General features: G+C 45.9%; 1 protein-coding gene across 1 annotated transcript in view; it reads left to right on the top strand.

The window, feature by feature from the left end:
• Window positions 1-26,040, top strand: part of LOC129702572 (E3 ubiquitin-protein ligase DZIP3-like) — a 65,521-nt gene that overhangs the window by 23,600 nt on the left and 15,881 nt on the right. Inside the window, exons 11-21 of the mRNA XM_055644350.1 lie at window positions 248-348; window positions 6,316-6,579; window positions 8,231-8,542; window positions 13,095-13,751; window positions 16,353-16,397; window positions 16,793-16,878; window positions 19,067-19,123; window positions 20,615-20,658; window positions 21,502-21,727; window positions 22,791-22,907; window positions 24,302-24,420. Of these exons, the coding sequence (XP_055500325.1) occupies window positions 248-348; window positions 6,316-6,579; window positions 8,231-8,542; window positions 13,095-13,751; window positions 16,353-16,397; window positions 16,793-16,878; window positions 19,067-19,123; window positions 20,615-20,658; window positions 21,502-21,727; window positions 22,791-22,907; window positions 24,302-24,420 (2,028 nt within the window). The remainder of the gene's footprint in view (window positions 1-247; window positions 349-6,315; window positions 6,580-8,230; window positions 8,543-13,094; window positions 13,752-16,352; window positions 16,398-16,792; window positions 16,879-19,066; window positions 19,124-20,614; window positions 20,659-21,501; window positions 21,728-22,790; window positions 22,908-24,301; window positions 24,421-26,040) is intronic.

Genomic DNA, 26,040 nt, shown 5'->3' with positions numbered 1-26,040 from the left:
CAACGTTTCGGCACGAAACGTTGCCTATTTCCTTCGCTCCATTGATGCTGCTGCACCCGCTGAGTTTCTCCAGCATTTTTGTGTACCTTCAATTTCCCAGCATCTGCAGTTCCTTCTTAAACAGATTATTGTCAAAGCCATTTTAGTTTACTTCTGTTCATCGTGGCTGAGATCAAACCAGAATCTATGTATCGTTGGGCAGAGTAGGCTTGAGTTGCCGCGTGGCTTATTCTCGTCTCTCTTGCAGGAGGAGTGAACCGATGGAATCCAGTGACGACCAAGAGGGATCCAGTGAACGGCAAGAGCCGACGACCATTGAGACGGCAAAGGAAGAAATCCATCCACCAGGTTAGTTTGCGTTGTTGCTTCTGAGCCATGGGCATAGCCAGTGTGTCGGTGATGGATCCAGTGTTGGTGAGGAGAGTGGGAGACAGTTTCATCCCACAGACGTGTGGGTTTGCAGGCTAATTGGCCCTCTGTAAATGGGATCTTGGGAATTAAAACTTAGTTCTCCTGAGCACATCCTATGCACAGGAAATCGTCGCACAGGAAATCGTCACACAGGAAATCAGCTGATCCAATGCAAGTGGAATTTAAGAAGAAATGGCGAGTCAGATTTTGAGGTAATATTTCTGGTTATTGTAGTCTGCAGATGCGTTGGATCAGAGATCTGCCCATCACTGGGCTATCCCTGACAAGGTGGAGCAGTTGCCAACATTGTCGAGTGTTGCCAATGGGACACCTGCTGTTAAAGAAAACTTTAAAGCACAACACAAAAGATCGGGCAAGACAATCAAGACTTTATTTAAGAGCACCAAATACAGAATTTTCCTTTGATGTGTGGTTTATTGTATAAGGCACTTTAGAACATTCCCTTCTTCAAGGTTAATGTTTCAAGGCCAGTTTATTGTCACATGTACCAATTAAGGTTCAGTGAAATTTGAGTTGCCATACAGCCTTACTAAGTAGCGTAGTTACAAATTCCTGCCATCCGTGGCACTCTAGATCTGCTCACTGCTTGTGCATGCGACTCGAGAGGCTGCGTGGAGGGGTGGGGGGGGGGATAGTAAAATGCAGGTTTTTATTGGTTGGCAGGAAGGGATTTTCTCGTACGACAAGCTTATGAGGAAATTTTGTTCTGTCATCCCGTTTGCGATTTAAAAAATAAAAGACATTGCTTGATTATTGAATCGCTGAATGAAAATTGGGCCCAACTTCACCTCCTTGAAAATCACGGATTGCAAGTTCAGGACTAAACAAAAGGTATGTACTGTAGGACGTTTATTTAACATCTTATATATTATTTTTGGTGTAATTTCATTTTATTCTGATGATGCGAATTATGGTATTTAGGCCCCAATATCAGCCATGTCTTGCCTGCCGGCTGTGAGTGTGAGCAAAATCATGGCGGTGGCCACAATCCGATCTCTGTATCGTAATCCACAAACATCCACTCTCAAGATAATCAAATTCATTATTTTTTGCACAATCATGTCATAAGAACATCTAAATTAACTATATTTTGTGTTATTGTCTATCCATGATCAATACTTTCATACTAAATATCTGACTAAAAACTTCCACAGTACGTAGTTTTTAGTCAGATATTTAGTATGAAAATATTGATCATGGATAGCCAAGGTGTGTGTGTGTGAGGTGTGGGGGGGGGGGGGGTGTGTGTGGGGGGGGAGGGGGTGGGGGGGGGAGGGGTGTGTGTGGGAGGGGAGGGTGTAGGGGAGAGGGGGGCAGGAGGTGTGGGGGAATGGGGGTGTGTGGGCTCCGACCGCACTCACCGGGTCCAGACTCGCTCATCAGCTCCCGTCCCCGGCTCGTAGTGGTGGTCGCCGCCCCCGCCCGCAGAGTACAGCCCCCGCCACCGGTGATTGACAGCAGGTGCTGGAAGGGGCGTCGCCGTCCTGGTGAATAACAGACCAATAACTTTGTAATATTTCACCAATTGGAATAAAACTTGAGGCACAGTAGAATGGCAAGTAAGGTGACAAAAATCGTAGCGTTATTGGGTATAGTATTTGCGCAAATTTTAAAACAACGCAAACGGGAGAGGATAAGATGGGAGTTTTATAAGTATATTGATGTTTAGATCCAGTAATTGAATTTAGATGAATTGATTTGATGACACTGATGAATATTAATTTTTTGTTGGGTATTTACTATTTGTTTTAACGTTTAACATGTATTAGGCATTTTGTTGAACAAAATCATTGCTACTTCTTTTTCTAAAACTGCAAATAAAAACTTGTTTCTACTTAATGCTGTTCATTGATTTTTTTGTTTACATTTTTCAGATGCCTCCAATGAAGAAATGTGAAATTCAATTCAAATGCCCAGCCTGACATAGCTGGAGCTCGCCTTGAAGTGAATTTCTCTGCCATGCCAGAGTCAAAGAGGGATCTTAAAAATGGACACATCTTGTATACCTCATTTGGAAAAAGTCAGTCTGAATGGGAAAGTAGTTGGCAGAAAAGCATGTTATGCGTGGTTTGAAGAACAAAAACTTGTAGTTACAATGCCAAAATTGAAAAGTTCTGGAAAAACAAGATGTACAAAGTTGCTTATTGGTTGCAGTCTGAGGAGTATGATGATGTTACTGATTATGATATGCCAATGCACCAGCTAACAACTGATCTTCTCCATATAGACTTCGTCTTTTGCTAGAAGTTGTAATTTCTTTACCTGTATGTTACGGGCTTACAGCATATAATACAATGTGGCGGCCCCTGTATCAACTTCTGGCGGGTGGGCAGCAGAAGAGCGTTGAGTGGACCCACGAGGCGGAGGCAGCTTTCGACGGCGCGAAGGAGGCCCTTGCTCGGGCCGTGCTGCTGGTGCACCCGCGGGAAGATGCCCCGACTGCTCTCACTGTGGACGCCTCGGAGTCGGCAGTTGGTGCTGTACTGGAGCAGCTGACGGGCGGAGTTTGGCGGCCTCTGGCCTTCTTCAGTCGGCACCTCAACCGCGCGCAGACCAAGTACAGTGCGTTCGATCGTGAGCTCCTGGCTCTGTACCTGGCTGTGTGCCATTTTCGTTACTTCCTGGAGGGCCGCCCGTTCACCGCCTACACCGACCATAAGCCGCTCACTTTCGCCCTGCAGAAGGTTTCCGACCCCTGGTCCGCACGTCAGCAGTGGCAGTTGGCTTGCATCTCCGAATACACCACAGCCATCCGCTACGTCAAGGGGAAAGAGAACCGGGTGGCCAACGCATTGTCCCGCCCTGCTGTAAATGCCGTGTTCGAGGTGGCGCCCGGATTGGACTATTCTGCTCTGGCGGCGGCACAACTCACGGACGACGAGGTGCCCACCTACCGGACTGCCATCTCCGGCCTCCGTCTTGAGGATGTCCCTCTCGGTCCTGGGGGTGTGACAATCCTGTGCGATGTGTCGTCCAGTCAGCCGCGCCCCATCGTCCCTGCCACCTGGCGCCGGAGGGTGTTCGAGGTCATCCACGGACTGGCTCACCCATCAATCCGGGCGACAACGGCACTGGTGGCAGCTCGCTTCATGTGGCACGGTCTGCGCAAGCAAGTTGCCCATTGGGCTCGCACCTGCATCCCGTGCCAGACAGCAAAGATCCAGCGCCATGTCCGCGCACCTCTCCAGGAGTTCGGTCTACCTCACCGGCGGTTCGACCATCTCCACGTGGACATTGTGGGGCCCCTTCCACCGTCCCGGGGCATCACCCACCTTTTGACCATGGTGGACCGCTTCACGCGGTGGCCGGAGGCCATTCCGTTGGCTGACACCTCATCGGCTACGTGTGCTCGTGCGTTTTCCGCGCACTGGATTGCTCGCTTCGGGGTGCCGGCGCACATCTCCTCCGACCGGGGGCCACAGTTCACCTCTGAGCTGTGGTCAGCCATAGCTCGCTTGCTGGGGGTGCAGCTGCACCACACCACGGCTTACCACCCGCAGGCTAACGGTCTGGTGGAGAGGTTCCACCGGCAGCTGAAGGCGGCATTGAAGGCACGACTCACCGGCCCGGACTGGATGGACGAGTTGCCGTGGGTCATGCTGGGCATCCGGACCGCTCCCAAAGAGGACTTGGCCTCATCATCGGCGGAGCTGGTGTACGGGTCGACACTCACAGTGCCCGGGGAGTTCGTGCCGTCGGCACCGGAGCAGCAGGAAACGCCCTCCTCCACCGTTCAACGCCTTCGCGAGCGAGTTGGCAGGCTTGCACCCGTCCCGACGTCCCGCCATGGGACATTTCGCCCACACGTCCCATTGGCCCTCACGGACTGCCCGTATGTTTTCCTGCGCCGTGATGCCCACCGGACGCCACTCCAGAGGCCGTACGAGGGCCCGTTCCGGGTGCTGGAACACGGGCAGTCGACTTTTGTCCTGGACATGGGGGGCCGGCCGGAGGCCGTGTCGATTGACCGTTTAAAGCAGGCGCACCTGGACATTGACCAGCCGGTGCTGGTTGCTCAACCTCGGCCCCGAGGGCGCCCCCCCTCACGACTCCCTCCACCTGTCCCTCCACCTGTCCTCCCGCCGGTCCCTCGACCTGTCCCTCCACCTACACCCCCGCAAGCCCCGGGATCTGCTGACTTCCGCACGCGGGCCGGCCGGGTCGTGCGCCCGCCGGTGAGTTTTGTGCCTCTGGTTCTGGGGGGGGGTCCTGTGGCGGCTCCTAAGGGTCGTCCCATTATACTGCCGAACCCCTCGGCACAGGAGTGGTGCAGTCCGGAGGCGGTCCTTAGCCGGAGGGTATAAAAGGCAGGGTTTGGGTGCCATCTCTCCCTGGTTTTGTCTTCCCCTGAACCGGGAGGAAATAAAGTAAAGTGCTTCTCAAACTTCAGACTACTTGCCTCATTTTGAGACCCACGCACTACAACAATATTATTAAAGTTCTGATCTTGAGAATATCACATTTTTGAATTTTCAAGGCAGTCTGGGTGTTTATTACTATTTCCGTCACAACGGTTAATTACCTAATTAAGTAGCTAATTACAAAATTAACTAATTTTATACTTTAATTTCAGGTCATCCAGGTAAGATGTATCATATTTATTTCAGAATGTTTCAATCTATAACAACTGAAAATTTCTTCAGCTCTTAATTTTTAAGAAAGTTATGGGCTTTTGTGTCAATTGACTGTCCTCGATCACAGCCTTTGTGTTAATGGAAAAGCAATAGGGAACATGATGCTAATTTCCGAGTATGAAAATGACCACACCTTTTTTAATACTAAGATATGAAAGTGAATTTGGTATCAAATTAACGTTATTTTTATGCTTTACCTGATGGGATAAATTACAGGCTTGCTTTTTAACATCTCAAAATTTTGTAACATTTCCTATACCAAGTGAAAAGCCACACAACCACATCAAATAAAGTTAACATAAACATCCACCACAGTGGATTCCACATTCCTCATCGTGATCGAATGCAATAAAGTTCAATCTTCTTCATCTTTGTTCTACTGCGGTCGGGCGATCAAAGCCCCCGCAGCCGATGATCGAAGCCCCTATCGGGGTGATTGAAACTTCCGCGTTGGGGTGGTTGAAACTATCCGTAGCATGGAGCTCCCGAATCGCCCTCTTCTTACCAGAGACCGCGGGGTTCATGATGATAAAGCCCACAGGCCCCGCGGTTCGAGTTTCGATCCCCGTCAAAGGGATCGCAAACTCCCCGATGTTAAAGTCCCACATTCTCCCGCGGCTTGGAGCGCCGGGTCGGTCTCCAGGAAAGGCCGCCAACTCCACGATGTTAGGCCGCAGTGGGGACGGAGATACGATACGGAAAAAAATTGCATCTCCGTCGAGGTAAGAGATTGAAAGAAAGTTTCCCCCAACCTCATTAGCCAACCTCAGTTACCCGTTTCATGTAGAGGGGGTGGTTTGTCCTTGCAGAAATAACATCAAAAATCAAAAGAATATTAAAAATAGATGACGGCATGGTGATGTAGCGGTAGAGCTACTGTCTTACAGCGCCAGAGACCCAGGATCGATCCTGACTACGGGTGCTTGCCTGTATGGAGTTTGTACGTTCTCCCCGTGACCTGCGTGGTTTTTCCCCCCAAGATATTTAGTTCACTCTCACACTCACAAAGGCATACAGGTTTGTAGGTTAATTGGCTTGGTATAAATGTAAATTGTTCCTAGTGGGTGTAGGATAGTGTTAATGTGCGGGGATCGCTGGACGGTGCGAACTCGGTGGGCCAAAGGGCCTGTTTCCGCCCTGTATCTCTAAAACTAAACTAAAAATGTTTGACCGAAAGGAATGCGAGTCTGCAACCTGCTAAATGTCACAGTTTTAACGACATTCTATGAAATCTTCATCTCTCCAACAGTCAAATGTCGCCTATTTCAAGAAATTACTCAGAACAGGAAGTTGATTGAAAACGCAATGGGTGATATAGGGGACTTATCTGAACTGTTGATTGAGTATAACATGAAGGAGTTTGCCAAGGGGATTTCTACTGAAGTGATTGTGGACCATGTTCTGGAGTGGAACTGCAATTTTAAGATGCGTCACTTCCTAAGCCTGTTCATGGAACTGAATCCTTCTCATCACTCCGAACTTTTGAAATGGTTGATGCACATCTTGGAATTGAGTAAGATTTGGACTCTATTTTACTCTGCATTCAGCCAGAAAGACTGCTGTGTGGCATATGAGAATGATTTCAATTTGTAAATGAATTCCTGAACCCTTTTCTAGATTCTCATGGGGTGTTGGGAGGGGGAGTGTGGGAGAGCAGCCTTTGTGCACACCAGTACCATCGGTCAAGGTGGGAATGGGACCTGCAGAGTCATGTAGGCATTCAGTAACGCAAATCAAAGGCAAAACCTTGAGTATGGCTATCTCTGGATTAGAACATGCCTGTGAAAGCAAGAATAGAAGGATAGTCAGATGGACACTAGGCTGAGGAGGTATCTAGACCATTGGGATCTCTCCTGGGGAGGAGCTGACTGGTGCAGGAGGGGTGGGTTGCACCTGAACTGCAGGGGGAACCAATATCCAAAAGAAGCAGATGAGAAGTTGGGGGGCAAATACTGTGGTCAAAGTGAGCAAGTTTAGTAGAGGAGACAGGCAGGGACGTGGCAAAGGGTAAGGCAAGGTGCTGCTTTAAACTAGAGCTAGAGACTACAGAGAGTGATCACAGGGTGTGGATTGACTTATGACTGGGATGTAAAAGCTTAACAGGAACAGCTGAGAGAAGGGCTGGGCTGTCAGGAATGTCAGGTCAATGTTCCGCAGTATAGATGTACTGGATATGATAGAGATACAGGTGAGAGAGGAGAGGGGGTTACCATTTTGATGAGGGGGGGACTTAACTACATGCACAGAGGAGATATTCTCAGGGGATCGACCGGTCGGGCTAGATGGATAGTACTTGGTAAAGGGAATGATCACTTTGATGGGACTGTATGATAAGCCTCCAATAGTCCATGTGAATTAGCGGAGCAAATGTGTAGGGGGATGGCAGATAGCTGTAAAAATAATAGGCTGTATTAGTGGGAGATCTGAACTTCCCGAATGTTGATTAAAGGGCCTGTCCCACTTGGGCTTCATTTGTCACGCAGGTGAGAATCCCAAAATCCTGGGGCGCTGCACGCTACCGCACGCCGCTGCCTACGCCACCATGTCTCACCACGCTCCATGCGCGCGTGTCGTGCGTCATGACGAGTAAACGATGTCTGGTAAATGACGCGCAAATATCGCCCAAGTGGAACAGGACCTTGCGTTCCTTCTCATTCTTCCAAATTTAGTCATGAAGACCGAGCTTCTTACCGCAGTTCATTTTTGTTGCGTTTAGTTTATTGTCACCTGTACAGTGAAAAGCTTTTGTTGCCTGCTATCCAGTCAGCGGAAAGACAATACACCATTACAATTGAGCCTGTTCACAGTGTACAGATACATGATAAAGGGAATAACATGAATAACATTTAGTGCAAGGTAAAGCCAGTAAAGAACGATCAAAGAAAGTCCGAGGGTCACCAGTGAGGTAGATAGTAGTTCAGGTCTGCTCTCTAGTCGTGGTAGGATGGTTCAGTTGCCTGATAACAGCTTCATCACAAACACCTTTTTAATGAAGACACTGCCTATTATTGCATATCATTTTTGTAATGTAATTATTACAGTTCACTGTTCAAACCCCGTGAGAAGTTATTCACATTTTTAAATAATCATATCTATTCATCTTTTTATGCCTGAATTTTCTTCTTATTTCTGTGCAAACATTTTGCGTGTTTTTCTTTCCACAGGTGATCAGTGTAGTTTATACTTCTTATTTGGTTACAAAAAAAACATAACTCAAATCCTTAATGGAGCAGGAGACCTCACCGTCAACTTGGCGAAGAAGCTGCTTGCAAGGAAAGCCGTAAGTCCAGAGGAGTTCAAGGTATTACTTGCCATTCCGCCTGACCAAAGACCAGAGACGTTAATACAGCAAATGAGCACCAACAAGGTGCTGAGACAGGTTGGAGAGCTGGTGTTTCTTCTGGCTGAAGAGCAAGATGTGATTCCCGAACTGAAGCCTTTATTTCAGGAGTTTGACCAGGAGTTTGACAAGTTCAGTAAGTTGGAGCTTTCTCAGTTTAACATTTATTCGAGGTGGTGTGGAGTTTTAGTTTTCAGAATGTCGATGGCAGGACATGAGGAGAACACTGTAGAACGTGTGACAGGCTGCAATGTCTTATACCTGTGACAGTCTGTGGTGGGTCCATTGTTACCTGTTGTGTGTCCAGTGTTATACCCGTTGCTTGCCCAGTTCATAAGTGATAGGAGCAGAATTAGGCCATTCAGACCATCAAGCCTACTCCACCATCTAATCATGGCTGATCTATCTCTCCCTCCTAACCCCATTCTCCTGCCTTCACCCCCTAACCTCTAACACCCGTACTAATCAAGAATCTATCTATCTCTGCCTTAAAAATATTTATTGACATGGCCTCCACAGGAGCAATGAATTCCACAGCTTCACCACCCTCTGACTAAAGAAATTCCTCCTCATCTCCTTCCTAAAAGAACGTCCTATTGTTCTGAGGCTATGACCTCTGGTCCTAGACATTCTCTCCACATCCACTCTCTGAGCCTTTTTCTATTTGGTAAGTTTCAATGAGGTCCCCTCTCATCCATCTAAACTCCAGCGAGTACAGGCCCAGTGCCGTCAAACGCTCATCACATGTTAACTCACTCATTCCTGGGACTATTCTCGTAAACCTCTGGACCCTCTCCAATGCCAGCACTTCCTTCCTCAGATATGAGGCCCAGAATTGCTCGCAATACTCTAAACGTGGTCTGACCAGCACCTTATAAAGCCTCTGCCTTACACCCCTGTTTTTTTTAATATTCTAGCCCTCTTGAAATAAATGCTATCATTGCATTTGCCTTCCTTATGACCGATTTGACTTGCAATTATTTTGAGAATCCTGCACCAGCACTCCCGAGTTCCTTTGCACCTCCGATTTCTGAATTTTCTCCCCATTTAGAACATAGTCTACGCATTTAATCCTACTACCAAAATGCATGACTCCACACTTTGCTCTGTTGCCCCATACAGGCACCCTCGGGACAATGTTCCTCCATACTGTGCTCCAAGAGGAGCCATGTACCCCACTAATTGTGGCATTGACCTTTCTGTTTATTCTCTTCCTTGTGGCTGACTGACCTGCTGAATATTTCCAGCATTTCTGGTTTAATTGCAAAAGGACCATTGCAAAGAGAATGATGTCATCACATTAGCTCTTGATGTCATCACTGTCTGGGTCATGTGGGTGACTTGTGGCAGGAAGTGCCCGGCTAAATTTCCCAGTGTAATTTATTCCAGATATGTTCACAAGATTCACTTTACTCCAAGTGAGATTAAATTCAGAAGTGATAGGAATTAGGCCATTCGGCCCATTAAGTCTACTCCACCATTCAATCATGGTTGATCTATCTCTCTCTCTCCTAACCTCATTCTCCTGCCTTCTCCCCATAACCCCTGACACCCGTACCAATCAAGAATCTACTGTATCTATCTCTGCCTTAAAAGTATTCATTGACTTGGTCTCCACAGATTCACCACTCTCTGACTAAAGAAATTCCTCCTCATCTCTTTCCTTAATTCTGAGGCTATGATCTCTGGTCCTAGACTCTCCCACTAGTGGAAACATCCTCTCCACATCCACTCTATTAATAGTTTTAGCTGCATTGCACTGAAGAAAACGTGCGTTCTGAGATTGGATTTTTAACCAAGTTAATGATAAAAACATAAAACGCTAGAGATTAAACCGATATTTAGTGAAAGGTCGTTGAGTCAATGTTAACTTTCCTTTCTCTGTAGACACTGCCTGACCTGCTAGTGCTCCCAGCTCTTCTTATTTCAGAGAGGTGTGAGGGACTACAGGTGCTCCAATCTTGAGCAAAACACAAAGTGCTGGAGGAACTCAGCAGGTCAGGCAGCATCTGTGGCGGGAATAGAGAGATGATGTCTCGGGTCAGGACCATTCTTCAGACTGATGGAGTAGGGGAGAGAAAACTGGAAACGAGATGGGGGCGGGGTGGGAGACTTTAGCCTGGCAAGTGAAAGGTGGATACAGGTGAAGGGGGATGATTGGGTGCAGTGAGTGACAAAGGCTGGAGGTGAAAGGAGACAGAAGGGTGTCAGATAAAGAGGGAAGAGCAGTGAAATATAAAGCCGGAGGGAGGGATATGGGTGGAAGGAGATGTGGAGAAGGAAAGAGGCGGGGAGAAGGGAGATGGGGGAACTCTGGGGTGAGAGATGAGTGTACAAAGGTGGGGAAGGAACAGAATAACAGGATCAGGGAGGTTGTTGGCATAGATTGACATCTTTTTCCTTTTTACATTGAAAGGCAAATTAACAACCTGACTAAAAATGATGACTTTCAGGCTAAAATCCAGGTTTTGGTCATGATCTGTGTGGGGTTGCAGAGTTGTAACTATGTGTCTCACAATACTTGTGTTATGTATATGGGTGTTTCCGTAAATGAGGGAACCATCCCATGACGTGGGTGGTCAAATTTGAAAGTTATTAAATCATAATGAAATACCGCAGGATTAAAAATGGATCTACCTCTGATCCTTATGAGCTAATTTGTGATCAAAGTCGATCAAAATTTGACCAAAATTTAATACCTTCAAATACCTTCAAAATACCTTCAAAAATTGAGAAAAAAGAATGATTTACTGAACATACATATGGGACACTTACTGATTTTGAAGCTCGCTTACAAAATGCCGGCACCCAACCCACCACGAGGCCCGTAATTAATGCCAGGGTCATTATAATTGTTTAATTTTTTTTTTTTTAAACACGATAAGTGCAAACAAAAACCTCGTTTTAGTGCTATAAATAGCATTGCTGACGTTACTCAATAGTCAATAGTCTATTTAATTGTCATTTGGACCCCTGGAGGTCCAAATGAAATGCCGTTTCTGCAGCCATACATTACACACAAATAGACCCCAGACACAACATAATTACATTTTACATAAACATGCATCACATAGCTGTGATGGAAGGCCAAAAAAACTTATCTCTCCACTGCACCCCCCCCCCCCCCCCCGATGTCAGAGTCAAAGTCAAAGCCCCCGGCTGGCGATGGCGATTGTCCCGCGGCCATTAAAGCCACGCCGGGTGGTGCGAGGTCGCACACCGGGTCTTGGTGTTAAAGACCCCGGTGTGCGTTCGCAGAGTCCCGCGGCCATTCCAAGCCGCGCGGGGCAGTGGTGTTAGGACCCGCTCCAGGAGCTCTTCGACCCCGCAACTCGGGCGGGAGAAGTCGCCGTTGCAGGAAAAAAAAGCGGTCTCCCTCCAGGAATCCGCGGGCTCCCGGTGCCGCCGTCCGCAGACCCGCAGTAGCAGCCTCCGAATCGGCAGCAGCAGCAGCGGCAGCAGCAGCAGCAGCGCTCCTCCACCGCTCCACCCCGCTCCGGTCTCGGCCAGCTCCGCGACGGCGACGGTGAGTCGTATCACCAGAGTCCCCGGTCTCTTCCATTTGGAGGCCGCTCCTCGTTGCGGCCCCAACGACAACTGAGACCTACTACGAGAAAAGGTCGGGTCTCCAGTGCAGGGAGAGATTCAAAAGTTTCCCCCCCCCCCCCCCCCACCCACCCCCCCCCCCCCCCCACACACACACCCCAACATAAAATAACAAAAACTACATAAAAACACAGACAAAAAATAATAAAAACGCGGACAGGCTGCAGAGGCCGCTGCTGACCAGAGTCGCGCCGCCTACCGGATCCTACCGAATGGGTGGGGGGTCAATAGAATGAGACATCTCGCTAAAATAGGTGAGCAAACTAGATTTATATTTCATGATTTTAAGTTCTATTAATTATTAAGTATTTCAATGGAAAGCTTAAACACAAAATATAAACAATTAAAAAAGAAACAATAAATATAAAAATGGTTACTCTGCTTTTAATTCACATGTTTAATATTTGTCCAAATTGACACTGCTACTCGCGTTCTGCTGCAAAAACCTAGGGCATCAGAAAACCATCTTATCGGGTGATAATAAATGATGATAAATCATAAGTATAATCAGAATTTAGCTTGTACAGAGTTATTTAATTGCAAAATTAATGTAATCTTTCTGGTATAAATTAACCACAGGATTTGCTTGAAAAATGCCACACAAAGGCAAGAAAACAATGTTTTTCTTTGTAAAAACAGATTTATTTATTTTTGCTTCATGCCACAGAATGCAGTGGAGGCCAAAACACTGGATGGATTTAAGAGAGTTAGATAGAGCTCTAGGGGCTAGTGGAATCAAGGGATATGGGGAGAAGGCAGGCACGGGTTATTGATTGGGGACGATCAGCCATGATCACAGTGTATGGCGGTGCTGGCTCGAAGGGCCGAATGGCCGCCTCCTGCACCTATTTTCTGTTTCTATGTCATTATTGTGGCTCTACACCATGATCTATATGACTTAAAAATACAGGATATGAAACAATGGGAATATTACGTAAAAAACAGGAAAACGACCAGGAAGTTTGGAGACCTTCAGTTTCACTGCTGAGTGATGTATTTATGGAAACACCCATATACATGACATTTTGTATTTATCCATTTGTTAGATGCAATTGTACTAACGCTTGTGTATTGTCATTTAGACAAAGACAGTATTCCTAATTTTGGAAATGCTTCCCCCATGGATTTATTTTGCACGGACATGGATTATTCGTTGTTCTACCGTCTTCTTCATCTGATCATCATAAAGGGCACTGAGGTCCTCCTGCAGATATTCGATCGGGCAGTACCACCCCGGACACTAAAGAGGGAACTGCTGAAAAATAAACGTCTTTTAGAGCCTTACCATAAGGTTGGTTCCAAGGCCACGGTGGATGCCGGTGATTGGAGTTTACTGTACCCCCCCAACAATGAGCAGCCCTCCTCACATACCTTTGACATCACGTTGCTGGCATCGCTCATGAGACACTTGAAGGTCCTTCCTGCACCACGGAGAGGCTGGGCCAACGAGCCATCGCCCAATGACCACAGCAGAGGTGCCGCCTTGTTGCACCTCTGCCGCATGCGGAGTAGACTGCTCTTCGAAACTCTCAACACCGGCATCAAAGAGTCCGAGTTTGCCGTCATGTGGGACAGGATCACAGAGATTTTAATGGACCTGGGGGCGGATAAAGAGGAGCTGCAAGATCTGAAGAGTTTTCCCATCGAAGGCCTGTGGGAGGATCATCACCGACTGGCTGGTTACCTGGGCAGGCCGGTGGCTGACGTCATGCATCTGCTCCTGTCGCTTGTTCAGCAAGGTAGCCCAGTTTCACCAGCTCAGCTCCCCACTTTTGTATCTGAAAGTTTCGTACACACAGAGGAGCAGAATTAGTCAATTAGTTTTGTTCATCGCGTCTGCTCGCCCTTTCAATCATGGCTGATTCCAAGATGGCCCCCGACCCAGGAGACTATTTGTGTGCTGGCCACAGAGTAGATCTACAAACTCATTACAATCGCTCCACACTCTTAAATCTCGATTCCTACAGCAACATCTCTTACTTTAACTGCCTTATCATGTATCTATACACTGTAAAAGGCTCGATTGTAATCATGTATTGTCTTTCTGCTGAGTGGTTAGCACGCAACAAAAGCTTTTCACTGTACCTCGGTACACGTGACAATAAACTAAACTGAACTGATCTAATCTTCCCTCGCAACCCCATTCTCTTGCCTTCTCCCCATAACCGTTGGCGCCCTTATTAATCAATCTCCTCTTTAGAGATGCCCATTGACCTGGCCTCCACAGCTGTCTGTGGCGATAACTTCCACAGCCGCATATTATACACCTTCAAGTACTAAACTGTTTTATTGAACACTGCACGGCACCAACCACCATCTCAGCAACTACGGTCTTCTATGGACCGTGTCTTTGATTTGCTGTACAGACTCAAGTTGTGCACTATTAGACTCTTGAACAGACATTCATTTGCTAGAGATGAATTTGTGATCTTCCAATCTACCCTATTATAGCTCTTGCACCTTTTTTATCTGCACTTTGTCTGTAGCTATACCATTTGTATTCTGCTCCTTGTCTATTTTCTCTTTTGCACTACGTACTCCTGCATGGGGTGATTTGTCTGCACAGCACGCAAAATAAAAGGTACACAAAAAAGCTGGAGAAACTCAGCGGGTGCAGCAGCATCTATGGAGTGAAGGAAATGGGCAACGTTTCGGCCCGAAACGTTGCCCATTTCCTTCGCTCCATAGATGCTGCTGCACCTGCTGAGTTTCTGCAGCTTTTTTGTGTACCTTCGATTCTCCAGCATCTGCAGTTCCTTCTTAAACACACAAAATAAAGTTGTTCACTTTATCCCAGTACACACGACAATAATAAACCAGTACCAATAATATACTGAAAAGGGCATTAAGAAAAATACTTGTATTTTAACCATAGCTTCAAGAACAAAAATAGATAAAGTGGATCCATTGTTTGTACCAGCTGACATGACAACCCATAGATGAGCCTCCTCTCCATATTGGATGGAATTTGTCCTGGTGTCGAGGGTCTACAGCAAACTCATTTTTCTTTGCATAATCCCGGTTCAATCCCGACTACGGGTGTTGTCTGTAGGGAGATTGTACATTCTCCCAATGTCCCCACGTTCTCCGAAATCTTCGGTTTCCTCCCACACTCCAAAGACGTACAGGTTTGTAGGTTGATGGGCTTGGTATACATGTAACTTGTCCCTAGTGTGTGTAGGGTAGTGTTAATGTGCGGGGATCACTGGTCGGTGCAGACTCGGTGGGCTGAAGGGCCTGTTTCGCGCTGTGTCTCTAAACTAAACTAAATAGTACCAAGCAGCTTTGGCTTAAAGTAACTGAGCTCTGATGTTAGCAGACAGCTGAAGGTAACTTGTCAGCTGAAGTTTCTCTGGTTGTCATTAAGAGTCGAGCGTTTAATTGTCATTCTTCCTCGTGTCCGGCCATCTTCCAAGTCACGTCTTTCCAGTCGGTCAGTGACGGTTATGTGAACCGGTATCAGAACAAATAATAACCAATAATAGAATAATTTAATAACCCTAATACGAGGCAACCATAATACCACAAAATTGAAGTCTGTAGTGCAACCAAAAACACAGTCTGTAGAAGATCATAGTTGCTGAGGTTAGAGTTGTGCAGTGTTCAGGAGCCTGACACTTGCTGGGAAGAAGAAGCTGTTCTTGAACCTGGAGATCACGGACCATCATATATAACCATATAACCATATAACAATTACAGCACGGAAACAGGCCATCTCGACCCTTCTAGTCCGTGCCGAACACGTATTCTCCCCTAGTCCCATATACCTGCGCTCAGACCATAACCCCCCATTCCCTTCCCATCCATATAACTATCCAATTTATTTTAAATGATAAAAACGAACCTGCCTCCACCACCTTCACTGGAAGCTCATTCCACACAGCTACCACTCTCTAGTAAAGAGTAAAGAAGTTCCCCCTCATGTTACCCCTAAACTTCAGTCCCTTAATTCTCAAGTCATGTCCCCTTGTTTGAATCTTCCCTACTCTCAGTGGGAAAAGCTTTTCCACGTCAACTCTGTCTATCCCTCTCATCATTTTAAAAACCTCTATCAAGTCCCCCTTAAACTTCTGTGCTCCAAAGAATAAAGCCCTAACTTGTTCAACCTTTCTGTGTAACTTAGTTGCTGAAACCCAGGCAACATTCTAGTAAATCTCCTCTGTACTCTCTCTATTTTGTTGACATCCTTCCTATAATTAGGCGACCAAAATTGTACACCATACTCCAGAATTGGCCTCACCAATGCCTTGTACAATTTTAACATTACATCCCAACTTCTATACTCAAAATACTCAAAATACATCATAAACACAAACTCTCTCATTTCTTTGCTTCAACAGGAATGACCACACAATCAACAGAGGCGACTGCACCACCAACTAGCTGTAAGTAATTGGTTATACCGATGTATGTGGAATAAAACATGCCCGTTGGTTTATTAGACTGAACATTTTACAAAGCAATTGGGATGCCATAAGACAACCAAAAACCTGAATAGCTATCAAATTGCTTGGTGCAGAATTAATATCCACAGATTCTCCTTGTGAGAAATGCTCGGCGAAAGAGACTGCTGGATGTCGCCAATGCTTTTTTTCAGGCAAGGCTTGAGAGGGAAGACCAGACTGTGTAATGTGACCACCATGCAGAAGTGGGGAGCACGTTGCAAGCTGCTCACACTCTCTCTGGTTCCAGCGGTGGGGGCTGGCAGCGTGGAGGGCAGTGGTAATTCTCAGTGATGGTCAAAGACATTCGGCTAACCAGTTGCTATTTCTTTTGTCAGCTGTTTTATCCGCACTTCCTCCTCCACCTGAGATAAAAGAAAAAGTAAATAACTCGGGGAGTCCAGTAGACGATGATCACTCAATGGTAAGACCTTCCTCTTGTAAGTAGATAAAAAAATGCTGGAAAAACTCAGCGGGTCAGGCAGCATCCATGGAGAAAAGGAGAAGGCGACGTTTCGGGTTGCCTACTCCTTTTCTCCATAGATGCTGCCTCATCCGCTGAGTTTCTCCAGCATTTTTTGTCTTCTTTGGATCTTTCCAGCATCTGCCATTCCTTCTTAAACATTTCCTCTTGTCAGTTATCACTAACGAAGTTTGTAAGCTGGACGTGTGTGACTTTATTAATGAGTGGTTAAACAATCCACTCATCTCATAGCATCCAGAAAAGAGAGGGAAGCATTCTAACTGTTGTCAAAGCCTCTGTTCTGTCGGCTTCCCTTGGTCAGGATATTGTTGCTGGTCCCACACTGACTGATGCACCTTTTTACAATGCTGCGGAAGCTGATTAAATAAATACTTTACTCATCCACATGCCACAGGCCAGGGGATTGGAGCACCTCGGTGTATTTGTACAATGCTAATCTGACGAGTTTCTTCATGTAAGCCTTCTCACATTTCTATATTTAATCGATGCATGATTAAAACATTCCTTCCATGCCTTGTGTATTATTCATACCTTCCTCTAACCCTGTACATGGCCACTGCAGCCAAAGTCACCTTTCTAGGTAGACACAGAGTGCTGGAGTAACTGCGGGTCGTGCAGCATCTCTGGAGAACTCCGATAGGTGACATTTCGGGTCAGGACCCTTCTTCTGTATAAGTTATTTGTAAAGGAAAGTATTTTGCCGTTCCATCGTTGGTTAAAAGTTTGAGAAATTGTTAGAGCCACACAGCATGGAATCAGGCCCTTCAGCCCATCGCTTCTGTGCCAGCCAAGAGGCCTATATATGCTAGTCCCATATTCTATCCATGTATCCGTGCAAATGCTTTAACCATTGTGTTGTATCTGCCTCTACCACCTCCTCTCAATTTACCCACCGCTGTCCTCGTGGATGAAACCCTCTCAGAGCTCCTTTAAATATTTTCCCTCTCAACCTATGTCCTCTAGTATTAGAATCCCTGCCCTTTTACAAGATCTACACCATGTATGCTCCTTATAATTTAATAAACCTCTTTACTTTCACCTCTCAGCCTCCTGAGCTCCAGTGAGAACAATGCCAACCTGTCCAATCTCCCTCCATTCCCAGCCACAGCCTGGCGAGCCTCTTCTGCACTCTTTCTAGTGCAACCACGTGCTCTCTCTAGAGTGGACTGGACACAACACAATGTCCCCGCTCATATACTCAATACCTCTGCCGATGAAGGTGTAAACGCAGCCTTTACTACACTATCAACATGTGTCAGGGAGTGATGGACGCACCCCAGGGTTCCTCCTTACATCCAAGCTTCTAATGTCCCTGCTGTTTACTGTAGTAGTCCAGCCTGTATTAGGCTGCCCAAATTGCATTGACTGTGCCCTGGTCTGGATTGGATTCCACCTGCTACCACTCTGGCCAACAATGCAGCTGATAGACATAGAAACATAGAAAATAGGTGCAGGAGTAGGCCATTCGGTCCTTCGAATATGATCATGGCTGATCATCCAACTCAGTATCTCATCCCTGCCTTCTCTCCATACCCCCTGATCCCTTTAGCCACAAGGGCCACATCTAACTCCCTCTTAAATATAGCCCATGAACTGGCCTCAACCACCTTCTGTGGCAGAGAATTCCACAGATAATCCATGGCCAGCTCCATCCTGAGGTGACCAATGTCACTCTCTGCAACTTCAATCTTTGTGCCATCAGCAAACGTACGTATCAGACCCCAGACATTCTCTGCAGACACCCCAGTGTTACGCCGAATGCTTCATAGAAATTCACACTTTACAGCATTGGGAAAGGTCCCTTAATCTTACCAGCTTTGTTCAGTGCCCTGAAGGGACATGCTGAGTCTCAACACTCACTATTTCTCTTTCAATCGCCTGCCACATATCGGATGTTGTTCTTCCCTCCAACAGCTGCTCAAAACTACTTGGACCATAAGAATCAGGCCATGCGGCCCATCAGGCCATCGGCCAGATCCTGTACTATCGAAGTCAGACCTCTGCTAATTCAAGGATTGAACTCCGGGCCTAGCCTTGTCCACTATATTATATTTATCTTTATGTTCATGATTAGATTTTAAATTGGAATTCTATTTAGTGGACTTATTTTCTTCTCCTCCCACTGCAGGTGTTAAAAAACAAAACAAAGTCAAAGAAGAAAAAGAAAAAGACTAAAAGTAAAGAGGTAAGCATTCATCAGTGTACTGAAGGAAGACACAAAAACATTCAAAATTGAAAATCTAGTTTTTAACCTCAGAGGTGTGGAGTTCTGGCGCGTACTATCACACTGGCAAGATTGTGTGTATGTGTTTGCTGCAGTGAATTCATAACCCCATGCATCCTGGATTTGCCTCCGTGGCATCTGAAAGTATCACATGCCACTTATTTATGTTTAATTTTGTTCTGGTAAAAGTCAACGTCCAAATTGCCTGGCGGGAGGGAGCAATTGTCATTTTCTATTCCACTGCTGTCCTCTTTGGTTGGAGCTAACTTAGAACTATGTGCGGTCTGATAGTCGGGGCTTTCTGAAGGGAATAAGATGCAAATGAACAGAGCGTACAATTTGAAGATGAAAGCACTGAAAAAACTACTTAGTTATTACAGTATTATACGATAGGGGGATTAAGAATCCGAGGACTTGGGTTTAAGGTGAGAGGGGAAAGATTTAATAGGAACCTTTTCACTCCGAGGGTGGTTAGTATATGGAATGAGCTGCCAGAGGAGGCAGTTGAGGCTGGGATTATAACAACATTTAGAGACATTTGGACAGGTGCATGGATAAGAAAGATTTAGAGGGATATGGGCCTCGTGTGAGTAGGTGAAGCTAGTGTACATTGGGCATCTTGGTCGGTGTGGGCAAGTTGGGCCGAAGGGCCTGTTTCTGTGCTATCAGATTACCTTTTGTGTTGCAATTTTAATTGTTGATTAGTCCCTTGTCATGATTAAATTGTCAATAGAATACCTTGTGATCAGAAACAGGGGTAGAAAAATATAAACCAGTATTAGCCAGAATACAAGGACTGTGAGGCAATTGCGGAGAATCACTGGTAATTAAAGAGTAGAATGTACGTGGAGGTTTACAATGATAGCCGCGATTACAAAATGGGAACGTAATAAATCACTTAAATACCCCACTCGCTTGAATCCTATACAAGTGTACTTATTGTTACTGGTCAGATAGAAAGAAGCACAAGGGTCAGTGTAATCAGTCCGGATCAATATGTATGTATGTATATATGTGTGTATACACACACAAACACACACTCACACTTACTTTTGAAAATTCACTTGGTAACTTTTTCACACCAAGGGTGTTGGGTGTATGGAACAAGCTGCCAGGGCAGGTAGTTGAGGCAGGGACTATCCCAACGTTTAAGAAATAGCTAGACAGGTGCATGGATAGGCCAAGTTTGGAGGGATATGAACCAAATGCAGGTTGGTGGGATTAGTGGTGCTGGGACATGATGGCCGGTGTGGGCAAGTTGGGCCGAAGGGCCTGTTTCCACACTCCATCACTTTGACTCAATGACTATCACTCTGCACGCACACGTATGTACACAAAAAAAAACAATAATAGTGCAAAAAAGATGTGATGTTGTTATTTTGATGGAGAATAAAATGTATTTTTAGGAGTCTGGTGCAGATAACATTTGCTGATGTCGTTTTGTCTTTCCAGGCTATAGTGCAGGAGGATGATCATCACACTGGTTCTACTGAGCAGTAAGTTAGGCAAGATGTCCACGTCTACAAAGTGTGTTCCAACCCTTCTGAAATTTCAGGGGCCATTCTACAAAATGCCTTCCCTGTGTCTCTAGCCTCTGTTCTCACCCCATTTGCTGCCTGCCAGAATAGAGAGAGAGAGAGAAAAAGCTTCCCCTGGTCCTCACCTTTCACCAGGCGGTGATGATGTGATGCATCTAGCACATCACCACCACCCCAAGGGCCCTTCGGCCCACAGATTCCATGCCAACAATCACCTGTACACTAGTTCTATCCAGTTGGACCCCACCATCAGTCGCGTCCTGCCTATCTCTTACCTCCCCTCCACTGAGCAAACCATTCCCTACCTCACCCCCTGGTCCAGCCACCCCTGTCCGACCCCTGACACATTCCCCTACTTGTCTTTGCCCCTCCTCCCTCCATCACCAACCAGGGACTGGACAGGGGCAGCAGAGTGGCACAGCGGTAGAGTTGCTGCCTCACAGCGCCGGAGACCCGGGTTCAATCCTGACTGCGGGTGCTGTCGGTACGGTGTTTAAGTTCTCCCCTTGACCTGCGTGGGTTTTCTCCAGGCGCCCCAGTTTCCATCCACGCTCCAAAGACGTGCAGGTTTGCAGGTTAATTGGATCAGGTAAAATTGTAAATCGTCCCTAGTGTGTAGGATGGTGTTAAGTGTACGGGGTGATCACTGGTCGGCGCTGGCTCGGTGGACCGAAGGGTCTGTTTCCGCGCTGTACCTCTCAAGTCTAAAGAGCCCTAACAGGTGAGACATTCACAATTCATCTGACGAGGCCGTACATTCATTCTAGTTGCTGATGTTTAATGTTTTTGTTGTGGTGACAGTGAGGCCCTGTCGACCCCTGTGCAGGAAGACCAAGCCATTCAGGTGGCAAGCAGCGCCTGTCACGTGGCTACATCGGGAGTGGTTCCCATCCACGCCTCGCTCTCGCCTCTTCCCACCGCGACCCATCACACTGCTCCCTCTTTGACCAGTGAGGGGGTTAACCACACCTACCACAGTGATGGCGAGCGGGATGGTGTTCCCACGCACAACAACAAGCCCAACGCAGTAAGTTTGAAGTTCTTCTTCAAAACAAACGTCACAGTTGGGCCATTCTTAGTCACGTGTGTGACCAAATGTATGAAACATTGTTGAATACACCTCTTGTAATTCTGAAAGCATTCCAGGTATATTGTACATATTATTCATATTTTTTTTTTAAGTTTATCAAGTGAAATTTTTATGTTTTGCTACCAATGTTTAGGGTCAGAGGTCAAATATTAAGGGTTATGGGATAAGGGATATGGAAAGAAGGCAGGAACAGGGTACTGATTGTAGATGATCAGCCATGATCACATTGAATGGCGGTGCTGGCTCGAAGGGCCGAATGTCCTGCACCTATTGTCTATGGCTGGTCACGTGTGTGACCTTGCGCGGAAGCATTTTTTTTTTCATAACTCAGTTTTATCTTACAAGCTTTGTGAATTTTAAAAAGCTAGAATGTTCATATCTTCAGCAGACATGCATTATAGTTCTGTAGGTAGGAAAATAGCAATGAATAAGATTTAATCTCTTACAAGGATGTTTTAATGTCTTACTTTACGCGATGACATCTGGCCACGTGTGTGACATTTTTGCTCACTTTCCAAAGAATGGGCCAGTTGTGCAAGACATTGAAGGGGCCACATTAGGAGTGTTGTGTTCTGACCCAACATCAACATTAGGAAGGATGTTACTCAGTTGGAAAAAGTGCAGAGAAGATTTACGAGGTGTCGCCAGGTCTCGAGCGCCTGAGCTTATGGGATCATAGCGATATGATCAGTAATAATACGTAACTAAACAAGTGCAGCTATAGTCGCTGAGATAGGGTTGAGGTGAGTGTTGTACAGGGTGCTTCAAGAGCCTGAGGGTTGCTGCAAAGAAGAAGCTGCTTGTGATTCTGGAGGTCACGGTTTTTGGGCTCCTGTACCACCTTCCCCATGGTAGTGTGGCCAGGGTGGTGTGAATGTTCCATGGTGCTGTGCTCTGCTGTCAATGCTGAAGGACTACATGGGCGGTACATTATCGTAATGGGGTCATAGATTCCAACACAGGAAGGTTCTTTGTACTGATGATTATCTTTCTTCTCTAGGATGGGGATTTATTCCCACAGGAGGCCATTGCCAAATCACAGGGCGACGTTGGGCAAAACAGCAAAGGAGATTCCAAAATCAAACAAAAATTGAATGATCTAGAAGCTGAAAACAATGTAAGTGTTTTAAATGTTACATTTGCATTATTGTAAGCGGCAGCGTGACATGGTCATAACTGTTCAGTGTAGCACAAACATGTTCATTGGAAACTAGCGAACAGCAAGCATGTGTAGTTTAGTTTATTGTCACGGGTACCGAGGTACAGTGAAAAGCTTTTTTGTTGCACGCTAACCAGTCAACGGAAACACTACACAGTGCCCTCCATAATGTTTGGGACAAAGACCCATCATCAATCAATCAATCAATCAATCAACCTTTATTGTCATCTTGCAAGCAACAGTTGTTACAGTACAAAATGAAAAGACGTTTCCCAGTGAATAGCGGAGCATCGCACATGAAATTTAAACATTTCACACATAATCACACATAATAACACTAAAAACAATCCAGTCCCTGATGATTGCAGCTATCTTTAGGTACGCATGCTTTTGGGGGTCTAGTCCCTTTCAGGCATGCATGCTCACAGAATTGACTTGGCCACTCAAGAATTGACCATTTTTTAGTCCCTGATGGATCACAGTATAAATAGTTAAAAGCAGGTAAAAAAAAACACAATGTTAAAATACAATAAACCAATCATAAAAAATGTCCGGGGCCGCTGATTTGAGTGGCCAGTGCCAGTATTAAAGTGTCCGTGCCAGCCGCAGAGTCAAGTCAAGTGACTGTGGGTGCAGAGTGACTGTTTAGCAGCCTCACAGCCTGTGGTAGGAAGCTGTTTAGCAGCCTCGTAGTCCGGGCTTTGATGCTTCGATATCTCTTGCCTGATGGCAGGAGATCCAGGTGTGTGTGGAGGGGGTGCAGTTTGTCCTTAGCAATTCTCTGTGCTTTCTTCAGACAGCGGCTCTGGAACAGTTCTTGTACCGAGGGTAGGGAGACGCCAATGATCCTCTCTGCTCCCCTCACTACCCTCTGCAGAGCCTTCCTGTCCGAGCAGTTGCAGGTGGAGTACCACGTATTTATGCAGATACACGATAATGCATTTCGTTGTCTCTGTACTGTACACTGACATTGACAATTAAATTGAATCTGAATCTGAATCTGATAAAGGGAATAACGTTTAGTACATGATAAAGTCCAGTAATATCTGATTAAAGATAGGCTTCAATGAAGTAGATAGTAGCTCGGGACTAGTTGTTGGTACGATGGTTCAGAAATTCAGTTAGCATGTTTCTGGTATTTCACTGTCTGAAGAAGGGTCTTGACCCGAAACGTCACCCATTCCTTCTCTCCAGAGATGATGCCTGTCCAGCTGAGTTACTCCAGTATTTTGTGTCTATCTTCAATCTCGCTGTTGCTGTTCACCAACATACACTTCTGCCTTATTGCATAAAACTAGCATTTTCATTTGAGTTTTAAATGTCTGAATGTTTTTTGTTTTTTATTTTGTCAGGATCTTAAGAAAAACTTGGAGTATTTGATGATTCAGTACAAGAAAGAGCAAGAGCAAAGAATGTTTACGGAGAGGCTGTGCACTCAGGTCCAAGAATATCAACAGCTGGAAATGTCTCGGTACGCCTGCATTCATTAGTAATATCCAATAAGCGTCAAATCTCTACTATTCAAAATATGAGCTGGAAAATATTGCTTATTTATATTCTGGGATATGAATTCTGTTGGGAAGAGCGCAGCGATTATAGGTTGCTGGTGAGACCGCACTTGGACCACTGTGTGCACCCAGCTACAGGGAGGATGCCATTAAATTGGAAATAGTACAGAAGAGATTCACCAGGATGTTACCTGGGCTTGTGGGCCTGAGTTATAGGGAGAGGTAGGATAGACTAGGACTTTTTTCTTTGGAGCGTAGGAGGCTGAAGGATGAACTTATTGAGGTGTAGAAGATCATGAAGGGCACGAATAATGTGAATGCTCACACTTTTTTACCAGCTTAGAAGATTCTAAAACTAGAGGGCATAGGGTTAAGGTGATAGGGGTGAGCTTTAAGAGGGACCTTTTCCCATCTGGAATGAGCTGCCAGAGGAAGCTATAAAAGTACATACTACTGTGACTTTTTAAATGGTAATTAGACAGGTACATGGATAGGAAAGGTTAGGCGTATATCGGCCAAATGCGGAGATACAATCCACAAGGTAAGAGATTTTAAAAAAGGTTTCCCCGACCGCCACCCCCCCACATAAAACAAACCAGAGAACATTGAAAATATACTTTTAAAAACACACTAAAATAGCAAAAAAAGTTGAAAAGACAGGCCGACTGTTGGCCAGGCTGCCATTGATTAATATAGTTCACTTGATTAATTATCCTTGAGAAGGTGGCTTCTTCACTCGCTGCAGTGCATCTGCTGAAGACAACTTTCAGGGGATGTGCTCCAGGATTTATCCCAACAACAGACATAATTCCCACTCACAATGGTGTACAAAGAAGCTTGCATATTCTCATACCCATCCTGCCCTCAGCAGTCCAGTGGGAAAGGGAGAATAGTTGCCGTTTCTTGTTCTGGTCATTTAATTGCAGATCAAAAGGTGTCATTTTTGGTGATTCAATAAAATCACGGCAGTCATGGTGGCGCAGCGGTAGAATCGGGTTCTATCCTGACTACGGGCGCTGTCTGTACGGAGTTTGTACGTTCTCCCCGTTACCTGCGTGGGTTTTCTCTGAGATCTTCGGTTTCCTCCCACATTCCAACAACGTACAGGTTTGGTAAATTGGCTTGGTAAATGTAAATATTGTCCCTAGTGTGTGTAGGATAGTGTTAATGTGTGGGGATCGCTGGTTGGCACGGACCCGGTGGGCCGAAGGGCCTGTTTCCATGCTGTATCTCTAAACTAAACTAAAACCAAAAACCCATATTTTGCAGTAAAACAAACCTTCTGCAGTTGAAGATGCCGAATTTGGATTTGTGGATAATTATCCCTCTAATTTTATTTACATATAAAACACAACTAAGAAATGAGATTGTGGGCAAAGCACAAAGTGCTGGAGGAACTCAGTGGGTCAGGCAGCATCAGTGGAGGGAAATAGGCACGCATTTTGGGTCAGGACCATTCTTCAGACTGATGTCCTGACCCGAAGCATTGCCTGTCCATTCCCGCCACAGATGCTGCCTGACCTGCTGAATTCCTCCAACACTTTGCGCTCACTCAAGATTCCGGCATCTGCAGTTTGTGTCTG

This window comes from Leucoraja erinacea, chromosome 13, assembly GCF_028641065.1.
Source record: "Leucoraja erinacea ecotype New England chromosome 13, Leri_hhj_1, whole genome shotgun sequence".
Lineage (NCBI taxonomy): Eukaryota > Metazoa > Chordata > Chondrichthyes > Rajiformes > Rajidae > Leucoraja > Leucoraja erinaceus.
This window is presented reverse-complemented; position numbering and strand designations above follow the sequence as displayed.